This window comes from Pholcus phalangioides, unplaced genomic scaffold, assembly GCF_987345545.1.
Source record: "Pholcus phalangioides strain wild (caught in Gottingen) unplaced genomic scaffold, Ppha-v1.0 ptg000001l_1, whole genome shotgun sequence".
Lineage (NCBI taxonomy): Eukaryota > Metazoa > Arthropoda > Arachnida > Araneae > Pholcidae > Pholcus > Pholcus phalangioides.
The window spans coordinates 1,520,431-1,547,768 of record NW_028301594.1 but is presented as its reverse complement, the minus strand read 5'-3'; the positions used below and the strand labels follow the sequence as shown (position 1 = coordinate 1,547,768).

Below are 27,338 nucleotides of genomic sequence, written 5' to 3'. Positions count from 1 at the left end.
TTCAAGTCCTGATCACTTCCCGTCCAGGAATTCCATTTTCTCTCTTTTTTTTATGTTCCTTTTTTTCCCCTCTATCTCCTATTCTATTCTCCTCACACACACACAAAACATACTCCTGCTGTTCCTATACGCTACTGGAGGAGTTTCGAAATGAAGGCCAGCGCCGCCACTGCACGACGATCCGATGACTCCTCAGAGAACTTGAGAGCTGAACACATGGTTTATTCTGTAGTTCACACGCGACACACACGCGCATATGCCTGACATATTGCATTAGAACACACATCACGTAATTTTATGATCAATTAATAGGGTCGTCAACAGTTCAACACTTTTACGTCCCGGTCCGTGAGCGGAACATGCATGAGAAGTTTAACACGGCCTTATATAAAAGTTTTTAACATGCGAATAAAGTTTGTTTTCGCAATATAGGTAATGTGATGTTTTCGGACGTTTGATGGTGACTTCGAAAATTTCTATCCAGAAATATGAACGTTCTGAAATGTTATGGATATCCACAGGCGTTGTGTGTCCTTGCCATGAAAAATATGTGTTCCGGCTTCATTTTGCTTTTGATTTGTATCGTGGAGAGTCGGAGCGTCACTCATCATCATTCGGGTGATTTTTCTCCTGATAGTGTCGGTTTTGTGAAGAAACCCTCAAATGTCGTAAGTGAGGAACTCGGTGATGAGATGACAGCCGACCACGTTAAGTTTGCGGCAGCTCATTTAAAGATTTCTAAGGATGATGGATGTTCGTGTTATAATGATACACCTCCATATGTGGACTGCCTTTGCTCCGGTATCGGCGTCACGGAGGTCCCTCCGGATTTGGCAGCGGGATGTACTCAAATGTAAGCAGAACTTTCTCTATCGTTACTATTATGTATTTTCATAAATATTATTTTAAAAACTACGACGCTTTATTTAATTGCCGCAGGTTTATTTATCAGTTTGTATTGTGTAAGAAATACTTTGAATTCTATTGGAAACTATATTATGTGCAAGTTAAATTTTCAGATTACAAAATGATATTTGATATTGAAATTAATTAAAGGGGTTGGTGCGCGATCTTAACTTCCCATGCTTTCCTATGAGAAAACTTTCCTTCATTTAAGGAACATTTAAAAATTTTAAATTCACTTTAGGCACTCAATTTTTTCCCCCAAATACTGTGGATGCTATTATACAATTTAACACGAGCTTTTAGGATTTTAATTGTTGGTTATTTTTTTTTCTTGAATTTTAACTTCACACAACAGCATCATGCAACTTTTTCGAATATCACCAAAATTTACCCATATTTCATGCCATAAATGTTTTTTTGTATACTTTTAGTGAACATTCCTCTTGTTAAAGTATGTAAGACTATAGTGTTGAGACATACATAAAGTTTCAAGATATTTGAAAAAAGTTCCTTATCCAACAAAAAACTTAGTTTTGAGAAAAAAAAACATTTTAGTGGAAAACATGAGCATGTACCATGTCTTCCAGCAGTTTATATTAAAATATATTTTTTAAATATTTCTAGTACAGGTAGAACAAAAACTTGAACACAGTTAGACGAAGAAAATTTTCTAATATTTGAAAATTGAAAAATTCGAGAAAATGTGTTTTTTTGGAAAATTTTCGTGCACCAACCCGCTTAAACGTTTAGTATGAATGCCACGAAATGAATTTTAGCAAAAATATTGTCTTAAAATTACTGCCTTATGAAATCTCCTAACTTCATTGTTTAAATTATTGTTGTTTATTTTGCGGCAATATGATTTATACAGGAAGCTTCCTCAATTCCCTTGGCCGCTTTTACTAGTGAACCATTGATCCCAAAAGCATACTTTCGTGTCCTACCACTTCATATACATCATTCACATTATAAGGGGTTGTACAGTCATTAAATTAAAAAAATAGCTTTTTTATACGTACACCCTATTATTAAAACCCAATTAGAAAGTAGTTGCTCTTTCTCTTCTGAGGTCAACAAAAATGTCTACCTTTTCTAAGTGCAATATTAGCTGATATATTTAAATTCAAAAAACATAGAAAAAGGGGGAAAGAACAATCACATAATTTTACATTATACAATTTCTAATTTATGTAAATGATCTACCCGACTCTATAAACTGCCGTATCAGACTCTTCACTGATGATTGTGTCATCTACAAAACAGTGTCGAATTTCCCTTTCCCCCGATCAAGAATCTCTCCAACATAACCTTAGTATAATTGCCGATTGGTGCTCAACCTGAGAATTGCCCCTGAACCCCTCAAAAACAGTTTTTATGAAAGTTACCCGTAAAAGATTTCCCTTACTCTATAAACAATTATTCGATCTCTGAGGTTCCCCATTATAAATACCTGGGCATTATAATCTCTTCCAATCTCCGCTGAAATCTTCACCTTGATTATATTTTTAGTAAATACCTCCAAAAACTCGATTTTTCCTTCGTCGTAATCTGAGAAACTCCACCCGTCATATCCGTTACCTGGGCTACCCTCCCTGCTCTCTCTCCTATGCCTGTGAAGCCTGGGATATGTGTTTTCATAGCTGTTTCCATAGCTTAGTGGGTAGAGAACTCGCCCGGCAAACAAGAGACCGCGGTTCGAGTCCCCATTGGGGCAGAAATGAATTTTCTTCCCTGTAATCTTCATCTCCACAAATAACCAGTCTTTCAATGAATGTTGCATTAACAATTGGAGAGGACATTTCTATATGCATATAGCTTTTTTAATTGAAAACATGCCCTCATATCCCAACCAGCATAGACAAATTAGAATCTATCCAAAATATAAGTCCACTCGCTTCATTTATAGCAGTTCATCTTCATCTGCCTCCATTTCGGAGCTCAAACGCCAACTCAATATCCAACCGTTTTGCTCTCAGATTTATATGCAAATACAAATACAACACCACAACAGGCAAAATGCCCAGCGAGGTGGCTGAGAAAAAGATGCCCATAACAAATATGGATGTCATATATTTTAAAAATAAAGCAACCCAATTAAAAATATCCCAATTATAAATTATCTCTCGTTTAATTTTACTTTTTAAAATCCTCCTTGGGTTCTTTAATATCGACACTTCCAACATTCTAATTAAACCCTCACATTTCTCTTGTTTGACTCAATCATCCCCAAACATTACATCCCATCTTCACTTCTTCGGATTGTCACAAATGTACCTTCTTCCCAAGAAGTATTATCGTCTGGAACATCTTACCACCAAATATTGTAGATTATATTATGATTTCCGAATTTTTCTGTATCATCAATCGTCATTTTCGTCATATATAACTTCCGCATCCTCTTGTATAGGCCTCGGCTGAACAATATTGAATAAATAAATAAATAAATATAATGAGATTGTGTGTCCGTTAGTTTATGCTATTCTTTCCCTTTTTCCTCTAGTTTTGGAATTCAAATATCTCAACGAATATTTCAGTTAGAACTGTGGAATTTTTTTTGTTGGCCTTAAGAGAGACAGGGCAGCAACTTTTTAATTTTGGTTTTTGAGGACTGGGCGTCCATATACAAATTATTATTTTTTATTTCACTAAATATACGCCCCCTTGCAATGCGAATCACGTTAAGTTCTACACACCGAGTTTTACGCGTTGTTTGTATACCCATGTATAGAGTATATATTCGATCTGTTTCCATAGCTTAGTGGGTAGAGAACTCGCCCGGCAAACGAGAGACCGGGGTTCGAGTCCCCATTGGGGCAGAAATGAATTTTCTTCCCTGTAATCTTCATCTCCACAAATAACCAGTCTTTCAATGAATCTTGCATTAACAATTGGAGAGGACATTTCTATATGCATATAGCTTTTTTAATTGAAAACATGCCCCAGGATCAACGGTTCGCCAGTAAAATGCGGCCAAGGGAATTAAGGAATCACATTATACAATACTTATAGCACATGTGGGGAAGACAACGTAACCCTCGTGGCGGCACAGCAGAAATCACTTAAACCCCTTCAAAATCCCATATCTCTTTTTTTTTCTTTTTTAAGGAAGTAGGTTCCCTTCCGATTTTCAGCAGGTGCAAATTATAGGGTCTAGGGAGAATCGCTCCATTAAGAAATCAACTTGACAAAATATCTAGGCTTGTCGATGCTTAGATAATAGGCTTTTAAGAAGATGATAGATGTCTCGAATGCTGCTTAAAGGGTTAAATTATGTCGATATGTATTACTATCATCAATATTTCGGAAATGTTATATTTTTTTTTGGGGGGGGGACCAGAAAAGCCTGTGTGGGGGAAGCTTGAAAAATTTGAGAGGGCGGGCATAAAGTGGGAAAGGGAGGATTTTTTTTCTGGATCGCTATAACTATTTGTGGAGTTTTATTGACAAAAATGCCACCTGGCAGTCGAGGTGATAGCACGCTAGCCTTCGGCTGTGCAGGTCTAGGTTTGAATCCAGGCTCGGGCAAGGATGTCTATTAACACTGACAAATTCTATGGACACATCCTACTGATCTTTTGTACGATCACATTGTGCTATTAATAATAATAATAATAAGGGAAGATTGGAGAAGGAAAACAATTTTCCCCTCTGCCTCCTGGCTCTGACATTCCTGGACAAAACGGTCTGGCCAAAGCAATTGATCAGTAATAAAACGGTCCCGAGGAACTTCTTCGAAATATTTTTTTATCCCTACATCCACGCTAGTAATTTTCAGTGGCGATGGGGAGATGAAACGGGCAGATTAGATGTTTACAAAGAGCCTCCGGGATCACATTTTGTCTCTGCTTGCACCGAAGATGGCTTGTGTAGAGGTAAACGAGAGAGAAACCACGTGGAACAATTTTCTCTGGACCATGACTGTAGAGGGTGTAAAATGTCAAATACAAATACAACGCCACAACAGGCAAAATGCCCAACGATGTGGCTGAGATCCAGTCAGTATACATCCTTTATCTTTTGAACAGTTAGTTTTAAAAACATAGTTTCAGTAGAAAAAGGATCTGAATGACATCCATTTTAAATATGTACTTTTTCCTACGGTCTTTCTTTCTTTCAAACTGAGCACAACTCAGGTCTATCACCATCTATGGACTATTTACTACCTAGTGAGTTGTGCCGGAGAAGTGTAATTGTGTGTATACCCTAACAGTCTCAGTGCGTATGCAATGTTGCGTTTGATTTTTTAGTGCCGCCATCTATATTTCAGAAGTGAAGTGAGTGATGTGCTGTGATTTAATTATATTTGCACTGTTTTTAGGTCTGTTGCTCTCTGTGGCGAGACTTTTTAAAGGAAAGATCGACTCGCATTCGCGCCTTGAAGTTGGGAACCAAATAAAACCAACTTCAACTTTTTCCTACTAATAACCATTTCTTAACTGACGAGAAAAGTATCCCAAGGTGTTCTCAAAGAATAATGAAAAACTTCAGGCGAATTTATCTTACCGAGAAACACATGAAAACCGAAAAATTAGCGGGGAAGAGCAATTAATAAATCAGCAAAAAATATCAACTCTCGAGCTTCACACTCTAGTCAACACCATCTATAGCAGATGGCCTTTGCGCGAAGATCTTGATGTCACTGAAGAAGGATATTTCACCTGAAGGACACCTCCAGGACACCCATGAGACCAAAATGTTTGTCCGCTAATGGGGAGGTACGATATACAGTGAAACCGCGTTTATACGACATTCACATCTATTCAACGTATGGCTTCGGTTGCAATTGATGCCTTTACATTTTATATAATAATGTACATGTTACATTTTAAAAGGGATACAGCGGTAGTTATGCATAGTCACCAATCGTCTCGTTAAAGAAAATTTGATTGTATTTCATTACATTTATCACTTTTACCGGTGATTATGCGTAATTACTAAATAAATTCAGAAAGTCTGATAAATATGGAAAACTTTATAAGCTATTTTCTCTACATCAAACCAATTTATTATTTTTACCTGTACATGATACGTGCACTAACACATATTTTGCAATAAAAATGTAATTAAATTAAAATAGGTATGAAGAGAAGATAAAAACATTCATAACAACATATTAGCAGTCTTATAATGTTGGCTTTCCTCACACGTATCAACAAACAAAACCAACGAATTCACATTCCTTGACCATAGTTATGTTCAGTTAACTAAGTAATTAATTGATGAATAATTAATATTTATCAACATGGTCTTGGAATTAAACATAATCTTAGTTGAATATGATAAATTCCCGTTGTTTATGACCAAAAACTAATAAATTTGCGAAAAAATTAGTTGCCTGACTTTTTACTGCTCGCTATCGAGAGTGTCGGCGAACTGAGAATGAAATATATTAAAGTCCCTATTCAACGGGACCGGGGATGAGAAAAGTGTCTGTTAACGGGGAATGTCCGTTAAGGGAGGTTCTACTGTATTATTAATTTTTTTCAAAGAAATTCGTTATATAAGTGATTGAATCAAAAATTATATATATATTAATTGTCTTCCCACACAGAACGAAATTACCGAGCGGTAAACGTAATACAAAAATAATCCGATCATAAAATATACGAAGCAAAACTTTAAATTTGACAAACTTTGTTTTTAAATTTAATTAGAACATAATATGGGCAATAAATTCCGGAAATACAAGGAGCTATTACTTATTAATAGTATAAAATTTTAGAAAAATGTATATATGTATAAATATCATTCAAATTTATTATCACATTTATATCAAACAACATCGTTCCAAAGAGGAAAGGTACCATTGCAATATCTCGATCTTTTGATCGCAAATGATAATTTTTCCTAGGAAAGCCATTGTTTATTGCCAATTTGAATGATGATTTTTAGAATTACATTATTATCACACACACACATACAGAGAAATGTGTCTTTCTAAAGTTTTGTTTCGGAATTGCTATCGAATACATTCAATGAATATTCAAATAGGAAATTCGGAGAATGTGGTTGCTATCGCTCGACTCTCGTCGCTATGCGAGATAATAGTCACAATTTATACGGATTCACACAGTTCTGAATAGCACATCATCTCATGACTACCGGTTTCATTCGTTACCAGAGATGTCCATGATTACGATGTTCCAGGAATGGAGGGGGAAAAATAACCAGGTCGGAATTACTCCGTCAAAGAAATTAAAGATCTCTTTTGTCTGAGTCACCGAAAAACATTAAGGGATGATTCGAAGTAAGAGGAATTCACTCAATCAGGAAATGAGGTAAATAACAGGAAAGGGAGTTCTTGGATGAGACGTAAGAAAGGAGGAAAAACAAAAAAAGACCGAAACTTGGAAAATAAGAGAAATGACGAAATGTGACAAAAAATTTTAAAAAGCCAGTCTTATTGAAGAAACTCGATGCCTTTCATCCAAAGAAGAACCAATTTTCTCACACGAGTACAATCAGTAAGCACACAGTCGTAATTAAGCAATCCATTGCGATGAAAAACAAGAGATAGATAAAAAACAATCTCTTGTGATAAACACCAGGGGTCACCTCAATCCAGAATAACGACAGTGTGTCCTAAAATGAACCTGACAATTGTTGAAAAGCAATATCAGAAAAACAAAACCATCAGAAAGTTCTGTCGTTATTATATTTGTGGGACAGGCCGCACAATTCATTCACAGAAGATGTCCAATTATTAGTAGAAAATTCCACCAACAGATGTTGCTTATTACCGATTGGCATATATATTCTGGCTTGGATAAATTACCAGAGATATCCAATTTTATGCAAGATGGTGCAAAGCCTTATCGGAAACGGAAACTTGAGAGATTTCACACTTTTTAACATGGTGGAAAACACTGTGCTCTGGTACAGTACAGAGGTTCCCAAATGAAGTCGAACTTGGTTAATTCGAAGTCTAAAGTCATTAAAAATTATAATTATAAAAAATTCGTATTTTCCAATTAATCTATCCTGGCTCCGTATCTACAAATTACTACTATGACTACTACTACTACTATAACACACATGGGCACCTCATCCATATTCCTCTGCGGAAGTTCTAACGAATTTGTACATGTTAGAATGTGCGTGTACGTGTAGCGAATCTAACGCGAAGTTTGTTTCCATGTAACGCTTGTTATGTTTAATGCTACCATCTACCATCGATTTTTCTAACTATGAGTGAAGACCAATATGTGATTGAATAATTGTAGCGATGTAGGCCTGTTGCTCTGTATGGAGAGACTTTTTGATGGGGATATCGGCTCGTATTTGAGCCTAGAAGTTGAAAGCGACAAAAATCAAGACTACTATGCGTGCAAATTGCTACTTAATCATCAAAATTTACAGAAGATAATAATTAACAATAATTAAAATTTTATTATCAGTTACGACAATTGTTGTCAGTTACGATCATTGATCACTTATTGCCGTTGAGCAACAAGCTCAAAAGCTCTGCACTTTGTGAAGCAGTAAGCCCAAAAGTACCACCGAAAAACACCCTAAGAAAGAGCCTATGACACCCAAGCAAAGGATGGATGTAATTGAGGCCAATAAAAAAGCTTCACACACACAAATGCTGATATTACTCCTACCGTAGAAAAGCGTGAAGCCAAAAAAGTATTGGCTAGAAAACCAATGATGGCTAAAATGAAAACTCGTGATAGAAATGTCAAGTCTCTGGACAACGACCCGGTGCCCAGTGCTAGTGGTATCACAATCGAAGAACTACAACATATTAAAAAAAAAAAGTATAAAAGGAAAAAGGCTAAAAATAAACTTTAGTGTTTAAAATTCCCTATCTACCCTAGCAAAGGAAACAATTAATACTAACGGGGCAATGAATGTGTCTCAATCACCCACTGTGGTGGATGGCGGCTCTGTGACTGAGGGCCGCTCCGGCGCCAGCGGCGTTAATCATAGTTCGAGTGGTGAACGTAAGGAAGACACTTCCTCACCTATCAACAGAGATGGAACAGAAATCACTCTTGAGAAGGATACTGATGTCAACAGGGGTTTCACTGAAGTAAATCGAAGACATAAAAAAGCCCCCCCCCCCCAACATTCCTCAAATAGTACATACAAAATGGGGAGATGATTGGATATAAAGTTTAAAAAAAAATAAGAGAACTCTGTGAATTACTCCTGTATCGAAACCGACGTACAAAAATATATTGCTTAATGTTTTTTTCAGTAAATGACCATCGTGCTACAACCAAATTTCTTAATAGTCAGGGTATGGAGCACCACGTCTATCAACTTGAGTTGGAAAGAACGTTAAAATTTGCCATCCGTGGCCTACCGGCTAATGTCAATATTGTTGAAAGAACACAAAATCTGCAAAAGAAAGCGTTCGAGTTTATCAAAATTTGTAATATAAAAAGTTATATGGCAGGAAGAATATTTCCACTCTTTCTCATTGAGGTACCCATTCGTGGTAAAGAAATAGCAAATATTGTCGACATTAATGATCTGCCAATAGAGGTTGAGTGCTACAAGGGAAATAGGTTCCCTCTACAATGCCGAAACTGTCTCTTTTTTGGACATACCTCCTATTATTGGATAACTCCTCAAGATGTGGATTCTGCTCTCTAGGACATAGTACTAGAGTTTGCCAGGACAAAGGTTATAAAGCAGAAATTAAGTGCATACTGAGGGGTGGTCCTCATATGCGCATATTTACTCGTTGTGCGGAACGACCTCTACCGAAGGGGGATAACTCAAGGGCATTTCTTTCGAAAGCCCTCCGGACTTACAAGACTTTCCAGCTCTTAATGTAGACACTGAAGAAAATTTCATGGATATACTTACATTCAGGCCTTCTACCGACAGAATAACTACGCCTGCACAAGTATTTCTATCTCAGCCCATTACAGCCTGGAAAACTAATAATGCCCACGACAATGAACAGAATACACTAGTTGAGAACGTTAGAGAGGAACTACATCTACTGTGCAGAGGAAAAGTACAGCTCTCCAAGCAATAATTACTGTATTAAACGAACTAAATACACTCAACTGTGAAGCCGAAATAATCAAACGTGCTGAATTTCAAAATAGTGATGTGGGAAGGAAATATAACGCAGTCATCCGAGAAATTCTTGAACATCAGATGCAACTAGTAGAGACTGAATATATGCAAGATTGAGGTTCAACTGTTGGAACCCTCTCTAATTACTGACAATACGGAAATATGTTGTGACACGTATATAATTGAAGAGGAAACAGGACCATCAACACCAAGACACATAATTAGAGTTCCTTCAGTGAATCAGGTAAACAGTACTTTGCCTATGGATAACTTAGTGAATATTTTAACACCACTCTTTGGCAGCATGAGCATCCCTGAAGAAAAAATTAGTATAATATTTCAACTTTTGATGGTCATCCTCAGAGCAACGCCCAATAATTAACACCACCAGATTAGCAAGATGCAAGCCACTCAAAATTTCTGAGTGGAATGCCACTAGTTTAAAACCTGATTTGCAAGAATTTAAATAATTAGTAATTGACCTAGAAACCTGTGGCATTGGCCGATCTGTGAAACTTGTAGTAAGCCTTCTCATTCTGTAAAAGTTTTTATTATAAATGTTTCCATAAAGATCGACTCCACGGAAGAGGCGGGGGATTCACCGTTTTTGTTCAGAAAGACATTTTTTTTTAAATGGATCTTCCGACATCCACTGAGATGGAGGCTGAAGCTGTAACTGTTTACATAAACAGACCGATAGTAATAAGTGTAATCTATAAACCACTGAATAATAACTTGGTCAGTAGCTTGCTTAACATCTTATTCAATTCAACAAAACGCACATTCATTGCTCGAGACTGAAACTGCAAAAGCCCGGCCTTCTATAGCAACAGGTATAACTGATGCGGACGCATTCTGGAGGAATATTGTAAGAACAAATGTCGGTGTATACCCCAGCGCTGCTCCTACTAACATCCCTGAAGGAAAAGGTGGGCCTGATATACTTGACTTTGCAATGCAATTTCTAAAAACTTTCCATACAAAATTAAACTTGGTTTAATGCCAGTGCTATATTCAACTCATAATCCACTAATCTTCACCATGGATATTTTAAGACATAAAGAGACATTCCTTATAAATTAGTAACTAATTAGTCCAATTACTGTGAAATTCTCAGCGCCGAAGAAGAACTAACCCTCGTCCAACATACTGTCAAACAAGAAGTCTCTGATATCACTTTAAAAATTAGACGTAATTGATAAATCGACAAGGGAAATTATTGCAACTGAGAACAAATTTGACATCTCCCAAGAGTTGCGAAAGAAGATCAAACTCAAAAATAAGACCAGAAAAATGTGGTAACATAACAGGAGGCGAATGGACAAAGTAGCTCTTATCAGACTGGAGAAAGAAATACGAAAAGAGACTACAGCATACGTCAACGAACGATTTTCCAACTTTATAGAAGATGCCACAGCAGCAGATGGATCACTTGGAAGGGCCTGGAAGAACTGCAAGGTCAAAGGAGGCAACATCAACAAGATCAAAAACCATAGGAATGAATTTGTCTTCTCCGAAAGTGAAATAGCCGAAGTACTGGCCAACAACTACGAGGAACAGTTCACCCTGAACTCCAATCAACCATCTATCATCCAACTTGAACATCGGAGGAAACTTCAAGATTTAATGAGCATAACGAGACCGGCTATATGTGGATTTAGTGAAGCCAAGCTAACCACCTCGGACGAGGTTAAGACACGTATTAATAAACTAGAAACTAATAAAGACCCTGGTTATGACGGAAATCTCCAATTATGCTATTAAAAACTTACCTCCACCAATTATCTCTACTCTCACGAATCTCTTCAACAGCATGCTCCGAATCAACTATTTTCCTCGCATCTGGAAGCAAAAAAGTTTTAGGCCCGTCAACCTTCTCTCTAGCATCTATAAATTATTTGAGCGTATATATATAACTCGACTTGATAATAACTATCTCAATGAATATAGCATTATTCGACCTGAGCTGGATTGGCATATGAAGGAAATTACAAGTTTGTGCTTGCGTGCCAGTAGTGTAGTGAGTGTATGTTTAGAGAAATAAATTTTAATGTCAATCCAAGTGGATGATTTACAGATCTTCGAAGTCATCGCGACAAATATTTACTATATTCTGAAGGAACATTTGTCATTAAATGGGGGGGGGGGGGAAGAAGAATGGCTGATGTTGTGTTACCCAAAAATCTCCACGGATTATATGACATAATTGAGAGATGCTAATCAGAGATTTATGTTTACAGAGCATGAACAATTTTTTTTGAAAATATCGTTCTTTCATTAAATAGTACAATAACTATACACTTTCATGGTTGCACTGTCTGTGAACACCCCTCAGTAGTCAACTCTCTTATGGGTTGTTACTAAATTGAAGACCTTGCAATAATTTACGTATACATTCATAACTATGCATGCAAGACTAATGCCGTTAACAAAATGAATACCAAAAACCAACTGTAATTTCCAGAAATAACAAAATTATAATAATTGCAATATACAACTTTGATTACAATCCACAAATGTGCACAAAATAAAAATAAGTGTTGTATCGTCTAAGTTTGCGAAAAGGAATGAATGAGAATGTATGTGAATATATGCGGTCAACATGAGTAGCCTATATATGGGAATAAATGCGATTACATATTCAAATATATGGTGTTTATCATATTTCAACAGAGTACTGAGATGGTAAAAATATAACACAGATTTTTTTTTAAGGTTCAAAGCTGGTTCATTGTTGAGGTGACATCCATAAATCTGGGATGTGTTGTGGGAACTGTATGGTCATATTCGACGATCTCACGTAAGTGAGGATGTTCGGATGATCTAAGCCTTTCGAAATATCGCGCTTGCGAGTTCTTTGATAAATTCCAAAATTAATGTTACATCCAAATCTTTTCTGATATTCTTTCCTCTCACGTGCATTGACGCTTTGGCGAATTGTCGTAGTATAATATTTTGTTGCCTTTGTAGACTCTTCATGTTTCTTCTACTGTCATATGCCCACACTGGAGCAGCATATATCAAAATGGGTCTGATGATGGTCTTAAACAAGATGACTTTGTTCTGTAGTGAAAGTCTTGCTTGAGGAAACGTAATTCGTGAAAGTATTCCTACAGCTTGTGATGCCTCATTTCTTACGTCGTTTACTTGTGGAGCAAAGGAAAGAGACTTATCCAATATGCACCCAAGATATTTAACAGTGTCGTTTCTCTTTAACGTGGAGTTTCCAATGTATACTGAGTTCCTTGGAAATTTATACCTTCTAGTGAACAAAATGTATTTACATTTTTGATGATTTAGCTTGATGTCATTTTCCTCACACCATTCCTCGACATCTTCAACTGATTCTTAAAGATTTTTGAGGCATTTGGCTCCTTTTACGTGGTTTGCCATGATGATCGCATAATCAGTAAACAATCCCAGCATACCACGCTGGGGGCTGGAAAATCATTAATATAGAGAATGAATAGCAGAGACCCCAAGACAGAGCCCTGTGGAATCGACGCTCTTAACAGCTTAGTCGAGAAAGAAAGCAAAAAGTCTGTCTTTCAAACTAAATTTACTCCTACACAAAAATCATGATGTTTTCGACTCAAACTTCGAATTATGTAAAACATTTGAAAAAATTCGAGTTAAACAAGAAATTTTAATATTAAATTAGATAGAAGACTCAAGAGGGAGTTCGTAAACGTTCGAGTTATTCAAAATTTAAATCAACTATTTCTGCTGTAATTTAGTCATGGTTTCCCGGAAATCTTGATGTCTGCCATGTCACAGCACTATCTGTAGCGTATATTCCGTAAAAAGTTGAAACATTTTATAAGCAAATTTTGTGGGCTATCCCAAAATCTGCTGTCAGAATGATTTATTACATATGAAAAATGCTGTATGCTTTTTAAAAACCGTCTGTCCATTTGAGGAAAAACTTCATGGAGCTAATTAAAAGCATTTCACCCCGAAGTCAGCTTCCGAATGAACATAATTACGGAAAGAAAAAAGAGAGACTAAGAACAGAAGGTGGCAAAAGGTAGCAAACAAAAAAAGGCGTTGTTTTTGTTACGAAAGTTCTAGAACAAATGAAAGAAATAATTCAAGGAGTTAATGAAATTCAGAAAAAAATTAATAATTTGGGAATTAATGAAAATTCAGGATTAAAAAGAAAGAATCAAGAAAAATTCAGAATAAATGAAAAAAAAAATTATATTAATCTGAGAATCAGTGGAACAGTAAATTTAAAAATTTATGAGGATTCAGAAAAAAAAAGAATTAATGTAGGTTCGGAATTAATAGAAGAAAACTATTTGAGAATTGAAAGAGAGAAAGAGATGTGTGGGAAAAGAAAATTATTTGAGAATTAAGAGAATGCCGTGTCTGAGAGAATTAATGGAAAAATAATATAAAAAATCGGAACAGAAAAGAAAAATAATTTAAAAACAATAAAAAATTAAAATTAAAGAAAAAACAATAGATTCAAGGGAATTATGAAAAAATAAAGAAGACAGTTTGAGAATTCGTGAAAATTCTCTACTAATGAAGTGTAAACGTTTGTGGTTCCTTTTTGACGTGGGAAACTGCTCCCAGGCTCGGTTTGCCAATCTGTTGAACACACCACTGAATAAATGAATGAATGAACGCCGAACGAAGTTATACACAAGCGTGTATTATCTAAAGAAAGGGCTGTGTAAAGCTCTAGAAAATTCGATCGGAAAAAGGTTCCTATGAATAAAAACTAACGGAAAGAGACACGATTTTCCTAACAAAACCACCGAAATTGACATTGAACGGAATACGAACTGAAGTACTGCTGGGTAGTTTCGTCTGACTATTGTCTGATATTGAATTCGTCCAGTGTGCTGAATACAAAGATTGAATCGGTTCCTTTTCCAGTATCGTGAAATGAATAACAATGAGTGTTCTTTCAAAATAGCCTCCCACGATGGGTATTTCCATAATTTTCGCCTGCGGAGTGTAACCATTGACTGGTTTCACCACTGACCTACTTCCTTTTCTAGATCTACACACTTTGTTTATTACCAACATAAACTTTCCAACGATGTAGGAGAATAGTATACAGCGAATACGTAAGAAGCTAGGGAAATAGGAGAATCTAACACTACAGCAAAGAGCGTCCATTTTCCGTGTCTCTGGCGTCATTTCCTTGCAGTGCCGAATGTACAGATCTAATATTGCATGTAACATGTATTCGTAAAGTAGGTATGAAGATTTGTCCATTGAATACAGAAGCTTGTTCATTAGTTTTATTTGCAATTGAAATCATTGCCTCTCTCTGTGCTGTCGTGTGGGAACAGTGCTGGACTCTCATCGTAAGGATCCAGGGTCGAACCCCGTAAGCAGCACATGGATAATGGGGTGAAATTCGTTTTTTGAGGTTTTGCAATTTCGAAGCGCTAATGTTAGCCGGGTCGCAAATTTTAACAAGTCTCTAAAGAAGGCAGGCAAACATTCAGCACGATACTTACAATACATAAAAATAAAAATTCCGACATTTGCACTTCAAAATGTAGAAGACAGACAGACAGATATGACCACTAATCTCCCAAAGAGACCATCTTGGGGTAGTATGATCTTTTTCCCAAAGGGTTGGACGGTCTCGTAGATCATTGACCTTTTTGTCGGACCACAATCATTTTCTGTTCACTAGGGCTAATTAGACCGGGACCTACCGGAAAGTTTCTGACAAGGACAAAGCGGCTATCGAACTCGCGACACCTTTAAACATCTTTCGGCACTATAGGCGAGTATCATATGCTATAGCCATGCTCTGGTTAGGAGGAGGCGAGTATCTTATCGACCTGGGCTACCGCACCTGTTCTCGGAGAGCCTGATGATGTCAGATTCGATTAATCGAACCAGAAACTTCTAGATATTCACCAAAATCTAATAAAGCAACGTACTACAAAACAAATGTCGGTTTTTTTCTGCACACCGCAACAACGCACACACATGAAAAGTCATAGCACAGATCACTTCTTCTCGTTGGCGTCTGCCATATTTTTCAATTCCTTTCTTCGCTGTAGACTTGTATAATATCTCGCTTGACGTGGTTCGACGTCGTAGTGCTGTTAGTCACGTGGTTAGACGTCGTTTGCTCGTAATGTAGACGAAAGATGGCAGCACGAGTATAACATGAAGCAAACGTAACTTTAACAACATGACTACATTAGGGGCAAACATACATATATCAATTATACACAGCCCCAATTTGTTAGCTCCCAAAATTCCTCAGAGGTATGTTTACGATTCACATGAACGGTTAAGTAATATTAGTAGCCGTTGTTCGTTCATGTAGTCATGGAGAAATAATTTGAGGTCGACAAAAAAATGAATAAATAAATAAAATAAAATAAATAGATTAATATATATATTAAAGAAAATGAATAAATGAGAGAGAAAATTTGCGATTGGCAAAAGCTGAATAGAAAAAAAATATCTGACTGTACGGTAAGCAATGATTGAGTGAGAGGAGTAATTCGCAGATCTACTGACTTTATTGCACACCATCTCTGGCTATATATTGCCATTCGTAGAGTGATCATACGTCCTGTATTTCCCGGGACAGTCACGGTTTTCTTTCTTTTTCTGGCTGTCCCGACTTTTTGGCGAAAGCATCCCGGTTTTTCCCGTTTTTTACGTGACACCTACTTGGATTTTTATTCTTTATTGAAGTCAAAGATTGAAATTATTTTTCAACTCATAAATTATATTATGATAATTACAACTACAAATAAGAACAGTAATCTCCCACATTTGTCTTGAACGTTTATTTCGTGGAATTCACTTTAATCCACTGCAATTTGCAATAACGCTTCGTTTCCCACCATTGCAATTTTTCGTGATTTCAGCAATATTTGGCAACCTTGTGCACTTTTGGCATTGTTCTTGGCGATTATTGACGATGTCTCGTATTTTGCCGTATTTGGAATTCCAATTTCCATATTTCTCTCGAGAAAATATAGTCGGCCTAGCCATTCGGCAATTTTCCTACCAGTGGAGTTTGGTGGGAAATGAAGAAGCCATCTATCGCAGGATAGATGGTGCCCGCCTCAGGCTTGGTAGGTAGAGAATTTGTTCTTCTGATGTTCTTCTCCGGATTCAATCCCGTGGATCTCGACGGTAACTTCCATAGTGGAAGATCGAGCATCTTACCACTCTGGCGCAGAGATCTACTGACTGAAAAAGCATTGCAGAAGCGGTATAATATGTATTTATTAATTATTAAGTCACAAAATGTAGATGTAGTGGCTACCGAATCTGGTGAAATACTTTGCGGACCAGCAGAAAAGTTTTTCGAACCATGGTTGAAGAATATTGTTCTAAACCACCTATCACTCATCCAAAGAATAGCCTGACCAAGGGCTGGACAAATTTACTTCTAGACGTGTCCGAGGCATGTAAAATTTCGATCGGCATGCATTTTTTTCGACCACATACCCGACGCGGGCATAAAAAAAAAAAAAGCAGCTAAAAATTTAAAAATTTTGTTATTGTTAAATATCTTAATTCCAACATTTTAATGAATTTTGGTTTTTTTAACTTTCTTATAGACGATATTTCAAGTTCCTAGAAACACGCTCCTAGAAACACGCGTGAAATTCCACAGAAATGCTTTCTATAGCAGTCATGATGAAAATGTGTAGTTAATGTATTCTGATCTATTTTTATACACGGTCCGAATATTTAACAGCCCGGTACGATGGGCTGCCCATATACTGCAACTAGGGGCTCATAGACTGAAATTTTTTTCACATTTGTTTTTCTTCATAACTTTGGAACAGGGATGCACGAATCAAAGACATTTGTTAAACATTACTACTAAATATTTGTGAGTGTGTGTGTGTCAAAAGCATGAATTATGTTGCCTTGACAATTGACGTGGGAGTTTGAAGCTTGGAATTATATTATTATAATATTAATAATTATATTATTTTTATGTTTATATTATCTTTTCCGTACCGATAATTTTTGTATGGATGAGAAAGAACTGCTTTTAAATATTTATTGAAATAAGTACTTTTGGGGTCATTCAAGTATTACGCCAGCATCGAGGGGGGGGGGGTGTTTCGGATTTTCTGACTTTTGATGACGGGGGGGGGAGGGGGGGTTTGAAGTTTGCTTACGTCATCAACCACCCTTTTTGAAGATATGAAATATTCTAAGCTGCTGACGAAATTTTGCTGACAGGGAGGGGGGGGGGTCAAATATGGCTGAAAATCTGCTTACGTAATACTTGAATGGCCCCTTTTTGTTAGGAATCTTGCTGCCGTCTATGAAATAAAATCAAAACTAACTGTTATAATTCTTGAACTGAAACGTCTGTTGGTTTTACATCGATGCGCAGTGACTGCGAAACAACATGCGATATGAAACTATATTTTTGTTTCTATGATGCATCCCGTAAATTTTACGCACCAAAATACCGGTTACTATGTTTTTATGTTTGCCACAAAATCCCTTTCTTTAAACACCAAAAAACATAGTGACCGGTATTTTGGCCCATAAAGTTTACACCGGTATGCAGCATATAGATTTCAAAAAAATTAGTTTTTTTAACTATATGTGTGTGTATTTTCATCATCCTCATTGGTTCAAATAACAACAACATTATTTTAAGAACTACAACAGATAGTTTTTTTATTCAAATGCTGGAAGTTGGTGTCCTAAGCTGCGGATCAACTGCTAAGCAACGGAGTTTCTCGCATTTACAATAGCAAAGTACATACGTATAAATATGAAATATTAATAGTTTTTATAGTTTTTATTTACAAATATTACATATCTATACGGAACATTAGGAGAAATTTTTCATCCTAATATTTTTTTTCGTCGGTTCCAAACTTATTTTTCTCAATTAACCGTTCAAGTGCCAGGCTTTTAGTGCCACTAGGTCATTTCATCTGTTGTCTTACAATTCTAGACTATAATGTTCTCAGAAATTTTTTTCTCCCCAAAATATCTAGGTTTTTATCAGGATTTGTCCCGTTTTCGTATGATCTAATCACCCTAATTCAAGCCCACGCTTGTCCAATTCCGGTTACCGTAAATTGAGCTTGATTATATAAGCGAGGTGAATTGTAACTTGGTGACTTTTCGGACGTACACAGCGCGGAAAATAGTAATTAGCATTTTGACTATTTACAGATTTTTTATCCATGATCACATTTCTGCTGGATTTTCGTATCCCTCTGAAAATTTCGATTAAAAGAAATTTATATCACTTTTGATATTACAAATAAATGAAAATAAATCTATTTATATGAGTTTTTACTTTTTAAAGCAAGTAAGTCGAGTGATGAAGTTATTCGGGCAAGTAAAATATTGATTCGGGTATCTATTATTTCAAGTTACATGCCCGAATGGTCAAGTAAGTAGCTTGGGAATTGTTATTGATGCCATCTCTATTTTACAAGTAAAAGTAGTATCTCTGTGTTAGGTATGATTCTGAAAAAGACTTGAGCAAGCTTTAAATTCAAAAAAATCAATCAAAAATGTTCAAAATATTATTTTATAAATTAGACAGAAGGTTCATCATTTATGACACCAAAACCAGCACCATCAGCTATTAATTTTGATTATTTTCTTACAATTTACAGAAAGCTATATAATATAGATTCCGGTCATAATTCTATAAGTGAATTGATCCTCATAAACTTCACGATCGCTTCATTAAGCTAGTACGTATATTCATTGATAAATAAAAAATCATTTTGATCGATTATGCTTTTAATAAAGAAATTTATAGTATAGTTCCACGTTATATTTATTACAAAGAAAAGGGAAAACGATAAAGAAATCCAGTAAAATATAAGCGAGATGAAAAATTGATTTTTTTTCCATAAAAAACTGCGTTGAACGAGAAATTCACAGAAAAAAAACATATTTTTACTCTCCACGAAACGACGCTTCATTTTCCAGGAAAAAAAATGTTGGTGAAATTAAATGGAATTTGTTTTTTCATTTTTTTCATCAAAGAGGGGATTTTTTTTGAAGAATTCTGGAAACAAAAAAAAAATTAAAATAAGTTATATATATATTCAAAATGGGCAGAATGAGAAAATAAAATTTATAAAATCAAGTAGAGGAGGGAGAGAGATTATTTCAATTAAATTAACACATTTAACTGCGAAATAATTGCGAAAATTGTATAAACCGATAGTGCGCTAATATAATCGCAGAATTAATTACTTAATGAAGAAATCTCAAATCTATTTTTATTTTTTTTCGTAAATATCATCTAACGTTCCTTGAAATGATTAAAATAATCTTTTGGGAAATATGAAATTAATGAATTTATTTCAAAAATGTATTGAAAATTGATAGGATTAAGTTATAATTAAAAAATTGAATAGTTATATTATACTAATTGTATAAAAAGTAATGAGCACATCGGAAAATATTTTCCTGTAACTATCAGTTTTTTTTGCAGGGCATTAAAAAGTATTTCATAATTATTTTCATTTTATATTATTTAAAATATATATATATAACTTGAAAAACACAAATTGAAAAAAAGGTATTAAAATTTATGTTTGCAATATAGTAGGATAATTTGTTGTGTTGCATCTACATGCAAATCGAATGATTGTATTTAATATGATATAACAATGTATATTTGATAGGCTTTATCTTATGCATGTTTTCAAAACCTGGTCCGCACTATTTTGCATTTTTCATGTACTTGAAAATTTCTTTAAGGTAATTATTTCAGAGATGATAATAAGTTCAGTAATTGATCGCGCTTGTGTTTTGAAGCTATGACGAAAATTTTATAATTGTTTTCAAGTACGTACGAAGCACGAATGCCAAAACTTCTTTTTTTATGTAATTGAATAATATGAATATTCTTTGCTTTTGGATGTCAAAAGTATGGATGCCTTGATGAACGCATTTCGAATGTCCTGACTACACTGGTGTAAGAAATTAAGAGAATTTGCAGACTTGGTCGATTATCTCTAGAACTACTGTACCGATTTTAATGAAATTTGATAGGTACATACATTGATACAATACAAAACAAATAACCATTCAATAATTGTGTAATACGCACGCATGATCGTGCATAACACTCGTTGGAGTCAGAAGGTATGAAACAGCGGTTGATGAATAAACAAAAAAAATGAGTTAATAGATTGGTTAATAGGGAGTATGGTCCCCTCTTACAGATATACAGGTCTCGCAGCGTGATTTCATACTTGAAATAAGGCAGTTTATCATTTCCTGTGGCAATCGGTCCCACTCGTTCAGCAACGCTGTTTTTATTCCCTGGATGGTTCCCGGAGGGGGATTGCGAGTTGCAATTGCCCTCCCCAGAGCGTCCCAGACATGCTCTATAGGGTTAAGGTCTGGAGATCTGGCTAGCCAATCCATCCGGTGAATATCCTCACTCTCTAGAAAATTATCGAGCAGAAGAGCTCTATGTGGCCTCGCGTTATAGTCCATTAAAATGAACTCAGAGCCAACTGCACCATTGAAAAGGCGAACATAGGGCTCCAAGACCTCATCCCTATACCTCACACCAGCCACAGTGCCTCTTTCAAAGACATGGAGCGGGGTGCGGCCATCCAACATGATGGCTGCCCAGACCATTAAACCTCCTCCGCCATAATGGTCGATTTCGCGGACACTGGAGGGTAGGTAGCGGGTCCCTGGTTCTCTCCATATAAACGTACGGCAAGAATCGGTGCTTAGGCTGAACCGGGACTCATCAGCGAAGAGAACGGTCGCCCATAGATCCATACTCCAATCTCTATGCTCTCTGCACCATGATAAACGGATTCTCCTGTTCGTAGAAGTGAGCGGGACGCAAACAGCAGGTCTTCTTGCAAACAACCCTCTCTCATGAAGTCTTTTGGAAACAGTCACCCTTGATACACGGGTTCCTGTGGCTGCATACAAGTCAGGAGAGAGCTGAGAAGCTGTAGCACTCCTGTTACGCCTCGCTATAATCGACAAATGGTGATTTTCTCTGGCCGTCGTGGCCCTTGGACGATCTTGCCCAGGCTTTCTCTCGATGGATCCGGTATCCTGGAACCGTTTCCATAAGTTACACACGACGGACAACTCTACAAATCTGGACTTGAGATTGACCAGCTTCTAGCCTCCCCACAATTCGCCACCTGATTCCATCATCTAAACGTTGGTGGTTACTCATTTTTACTGTTACAATTTGAAATTAAGCGATTGCTGCAAAATAACACCAAGAAATTCGCCGAGGTGTGCTAGCGAACGAAATGCGTCTTGACTTACGCGCGATTATAAAGCCTGTTTCTCTACTGGCTCCACCTACTTACACGCACGTGTACGCTTACGTATTCGACGTACAAGATTTGCATTTTTGTCTAGAAGCAGTGGTTTTACATTCAGTTCAGTTCTTTTCATGAAATTCGATAAAATATGCAAATTATCTTAATTTATTTCACCAGTGTATGTTACTGCGGAAATATAAAATCCAGTGATACCCGACTTACGTCAGTAATTCATTCCAAGACTGACGACGCATGTCGAGGTGAACTTTACGGATGATAATGCCTCTCCCTCCTAAGAAAGGGAAGAAAGAAAGAAAAATTTGATGATTTTATTTATCCTTTCTTACCTCTTCATATTTTTCGAGACTTTCGCGAAAAACTTTTCTGAAAACATGACGTTAAAGGCCTTCAAAGGCGTTCAATCTTTCGCTCAAAATGAATCATTTTGAAAAAAAAAATGTTAGTGTGCTGAGTCGGGGTATTACTATAGTCAATGTATTACTACGGTTATTGTATAATTTAAGTTTGAAAGTCATCACCTGTACAAACAAAACTCAATCCTGATTGGTACAATAAATTTTATCTGGGAATGATAGGAAAGAATTGTTCACCAAACTTGGAAAGAAAACAAACTTTAACCGTTTAATTGCCAAGCATTTAAATATCCAGAGGAGAAGAATTTTGAGGGGTTATAGCAAGCAAATAAGGTACTCTGAATGCTATTTAACATGACAAAATCTATTGTCAATATTTAAAAAAAAATATGGGATGTTGCACTTCAGAGTACACACTGTATTTACAGGGTGATCAGCGAATAAGCCCTTATTTCAAAATTAAATATCTCTACAACAAAGATCAATAGAATTATGCGGTAAAAGGTAGGTTTATTAACTGTAAAAATGTACAGAAATTTCGAAAATTTAATTTTTTTTTTAATTTTTCAAAATTAAAAAAAAAACAAAAAACTGGAGATTTTGGGGTTCCGAAAATCCTCATTTGTGTGAAGAGAAACCACTGCATTCGCCTAAAGTTACTGCATGGGCTGCGGTATGCGCCATGTGTGCTGACAAATTGTTCCAAAATTGTAACGTAACGTTCAGTAGTAATCGTTTCTCTCACGAAGAAGGAGCCGATAATGCCTCTGGCGCATACCGCAGCCCATGCAGTAACTTTAGGCGAATGCAGTGGTTTCTCTTCACACAAATGAGGATTTTCGGAACCCCAAAATCTCCAGTTTTGTTTTTTTTTAAATTTCAAAAAATTAAAAAATAAATAAATTTTCGAAATGTCTGTACAACATTCTTACAGTTATGCTAATAAACGTACCGTTTACCGCATAATTCTATTGATCTTTGTTGTAGAGATATTTAATTTTGAAATAAGGGCTTATTCGCGGATCACCCTGTAATATGATTTACATAGATTTGAATAGAATTAAAAACGTCATTTACTGTTTGCCAACTCACTATTCTATCATTCTTGAAGAATGCACACAGCAATATTTCTTCTCCACACATGGTATTTCCCTCTAAAATGCAAAGGTCAAAAATCGTTCTTGCTGTTTGCTTGTAAAGAAATAGGAGACGTGTGTACATTCGCGCCATTCTGCTGGTGATTATGGAAGCTTTATAAACAGCTCACAAGTGAAAATCGAATGTTTCGGAGTTGCTTAGAAGCATCAATGGCGAAACGAGCTGAAAATGTATAATGCGTTTACTTCAAAAATATAAGAATATCCATGTTGCTTTACAAGAGTAACATTCCTAAATGAATAAGTCAACAGATACATTTTGCTTATAAAAAAATTATGAAAATGGAACTACTTCGTATTGGCAGTGAACCCTCTAATTATTGATTAATAGAACTTCTCAGAAATTAGGATAGGCTATGACGATGGTCGCAGCACCTCTAAGTTGTTGGGCAAGAATTCCTGCCTTAGTTGCTTGCAATGCGATCACTGTTATTCGGAAATGTAAACACACTTGTTACTAATATGGCAAAACCTGAAAGTCCCAGTTCATATATAATAAATAATAATTATAAATTGTACAATAAAACAAAATATTATCAACATTCGACTAAAGTTTTTCAGAAGAAATAATGCGAGTGTGAGCCAATCTCCTATTTGAAAATAATCTCTCCGCTGAAAGCAATCAGGCCTAAAACAAAAAAAAAATTCGCGCATGTCACAAGCAAAAAACAACTAGCCACTCTGTCTGCTTCCCAAATCGGGAAACAGATGACAGCACTCGACAAGCAATACATGACAATCATTCCACAGAAACACACTTCACGTTAGATTCAGAACACGTACATGCAAAATTCCGACATCTGCTTATTCGTTAGAAATTCCGTAGAGGAATAAGACCGCGGTGCATGAGCGGTTCAGTAAAAGTAGTAGAAATGACAACGACCGAGCGCACTTGTGAATATTCTCTATTTAAGTGGGGAAAAAAAATCTGCTAAAAATCCTCCGAACATAGAACCGATGGAAAATATGTGTGTGTGATTTTCCAGTTCAGTAGTTATTTTTTGCATTAATGATAAGTCCAATTAATAAATTGAGAAGTCTTGAATTAATTTATTTTGAGTGAAGTGTAATGCAAATAAAAACTTATTTCATTAGATTTCTATCAAGATGAATTTTGTAAAAAGTGTCGCAAGAATTTCAATCTTTCATTTTATCCTAGTTTCAAAAATTTTGGAAAAAATACATACGCATGGTCAATTATAACAAGGAGTTTTTTTTCTTGGAGAGAATACAATTTATCTAAAAATAAATACACCAATCAATAAACATTCATAAAAAGTAAAAGCAAATAACGCTTCAACGAACAGAAAAATATAGTTGTGTACCCCCATAGTAATTATTCATCTGTGAATGCATTCAGTTCACCTTAATTCAATTCCATGAAAACTTAACGGTTCGGTGATAAATATACACCCTTTGAAGCGATCATTTATTTCATAAGGATGACTAATTATAGAAAATAGCACATAGGTCAATAGGGGAACTTGTCTTTCCCCATAATTTATGGAAACTTTAAGTTGAATAGAATGTTATTTTTCAACTACGTTTATGTTGCTTATAATGTGGAACATATGCAGAGATCGTTATACACCAATATGCTTTAAGTATTTCATGTTGGGAAGCGGATTTTCTTTCTATAAGTCGAGTGAAATAGGGGAACGCATTGGAAAGAGAATACGTATGTCAGAAATTGCGGATTTTGGTAGAGAAACTGGATAGTCGTTCAAGGAAACGATGCTGTTATTTCTTCTGGGTCGTCAAAAATACATGCGACTGGATAGAACTAAACATGCAAGAAAGATTTTTAAAAAGTCAGGGAAAAATTTCAAATCTTTATAAGCTGGATATGAAGGAAATGAAAGATATCGGATATAAAAGAGTAAATACGACTAAGGCCGATTACACTATGGAATTTTTATAAAAGCTCTTTCATAAAACTGACAAATATAACCTATAAAGGTATAGTTTACATTCGAGCTAATGTAACCAACAGGCTACTATCGAGTTGAAAATTAGGAAGCATCCACTATAACGTCAAAAAATTCTCAAAAATGCTAGTTTTTCCCTTCAAGAATGAGATAAACACGATGACTCTTATCGAGGCACATTGAACTCTTAAAGATTATTCTGAAGTACTTCTAACAGAGAATGGACACAACGTCCAATTTTTCGTTTCACTCGCCATATTTTCGGACTTTTTCGCTACACACATGGACTACGTGATGATTTTGTTAAGTTTTTGTCTCTCTTTGAAACTAAGAGAGACGGGACCGAAACTTGTGCAATTTCAAGTCGTTTCCAAATGACTGAAATACATATATATCTTACTAAAAAAAACCCCTTCCGATCTCCGTTAGCAAGCTGATTAGCTTTCCGATTAGTTGTAAACGTTTACCTCTCCTCCAAGCCTAACTAATGCCAGGATCACACTATAAAAGTTTGATAAAATATTATTGCTGAACTTGAAAAAAAAAACAACAACAACCAAAGAGCCTATTGGTTGTTTTTTTCTAGTTTTGTCAAAGAACTTTTCGAAAACTACTATAGTGTAATCCCGGCCTAAGAAACTACGGGAGATGGAACCAGAACTTGAAATTTACGTCGTTCCCCAATGCCTGAAAAAAATCTTCCAAAAAAAAAAACAACAACAACAAATAAAAGAAAACTTTACGATTAGAGAGAAAATGTAGTCTTGTGTAGTAAATGTAGCCCATGCAGCCACGGAAGTGAACAGTGATAGAATTTTTTAAGAGATTAAGATTCCATAACTGTGTCTTGGAACTGGCTGTGAGACGAAAAAACAGTTTCATGACTTGAGTTCTGTTCATTCGAAATCATATAAAAGTCGTTTTTATGCTGATAAAGCAGCAATTTCCCACAATTTTATAACCTGACAGAGCAAAAACTGTAAATTCGCTCATAACGAAAAGACCGTAATAACAATTTTCCCCGTGTTTGTGAACTTTCGTTATAACGGACTTTTACTGCAGTATTTTTTATTGCATTTTTCTTTTCTGCATGGTCTGTGCAACTTATACAGGGGGATTCAGAAAAGATGGGAAAAACTTTAAGAGGCGATAGTACACACCTATACAAACAATTGTCATTAAAGAATGCATGGGTCTACATGAAACGCAAACGCGCCAGTGTGTTTCGAAACGGCCGCTCCACAACGTTGAAACGGCATTGCTGTTGAAATTTATCGGGAGAGAAAGAACACCATACATGCAAATGTAACCTGGGGAAGAAGAGGAAACCGTACACAAATCTGCGTTACAGTGAATAAAAGGTACGGACGCCATCCCTGTGAAGTTATTCCAGCGTGCAACCGTTCCAACAGTTGTAACGTACGGGACAATGGCGCACTTTAGTAATACTGAAAAAAACAGACATGAATTTCAGTATGAAAATACTTAGCGTATCACCCTGTACACAAAAGTTCAATAAGACAACAAGAACGGGCTCTACATATGTCTGAATAAGATCAGTTTAATTATAACCACCCTGTTACTTCAAAAAGTCTTGACGAAATCTCAGTTCAAGCATGAAATCTGTAACTTGTATAAAAAAAACCTTTTCTTCAGAATTGAAAACAATCT

General features: G+C 35.9%; 1 protein-coding gene across 1 annotated transcript in view; it reads left to right on the top strand.

The window, feature by feature from the left end:
* Positions 1-243: 243 nt before the first annotated feature.
* The window catches only part of LOC149089642 (follicle-stimulating hormone receptor-like), a 121,948-nt gene continuing 94,853 nt past the window's right edge, over positions 244-27,338 (top strand). The window contains exon 1 of the mRNA XM_089232752.1: positions 244-853. Within this exon, the coding sequence (XP_089088878.1) occupies positions 489-853 (365 nt within the window). The 5' untranslated portion in view covers positions 244-488. The remainder of the gene's footprint in view (positions 854-27,338) is intronic.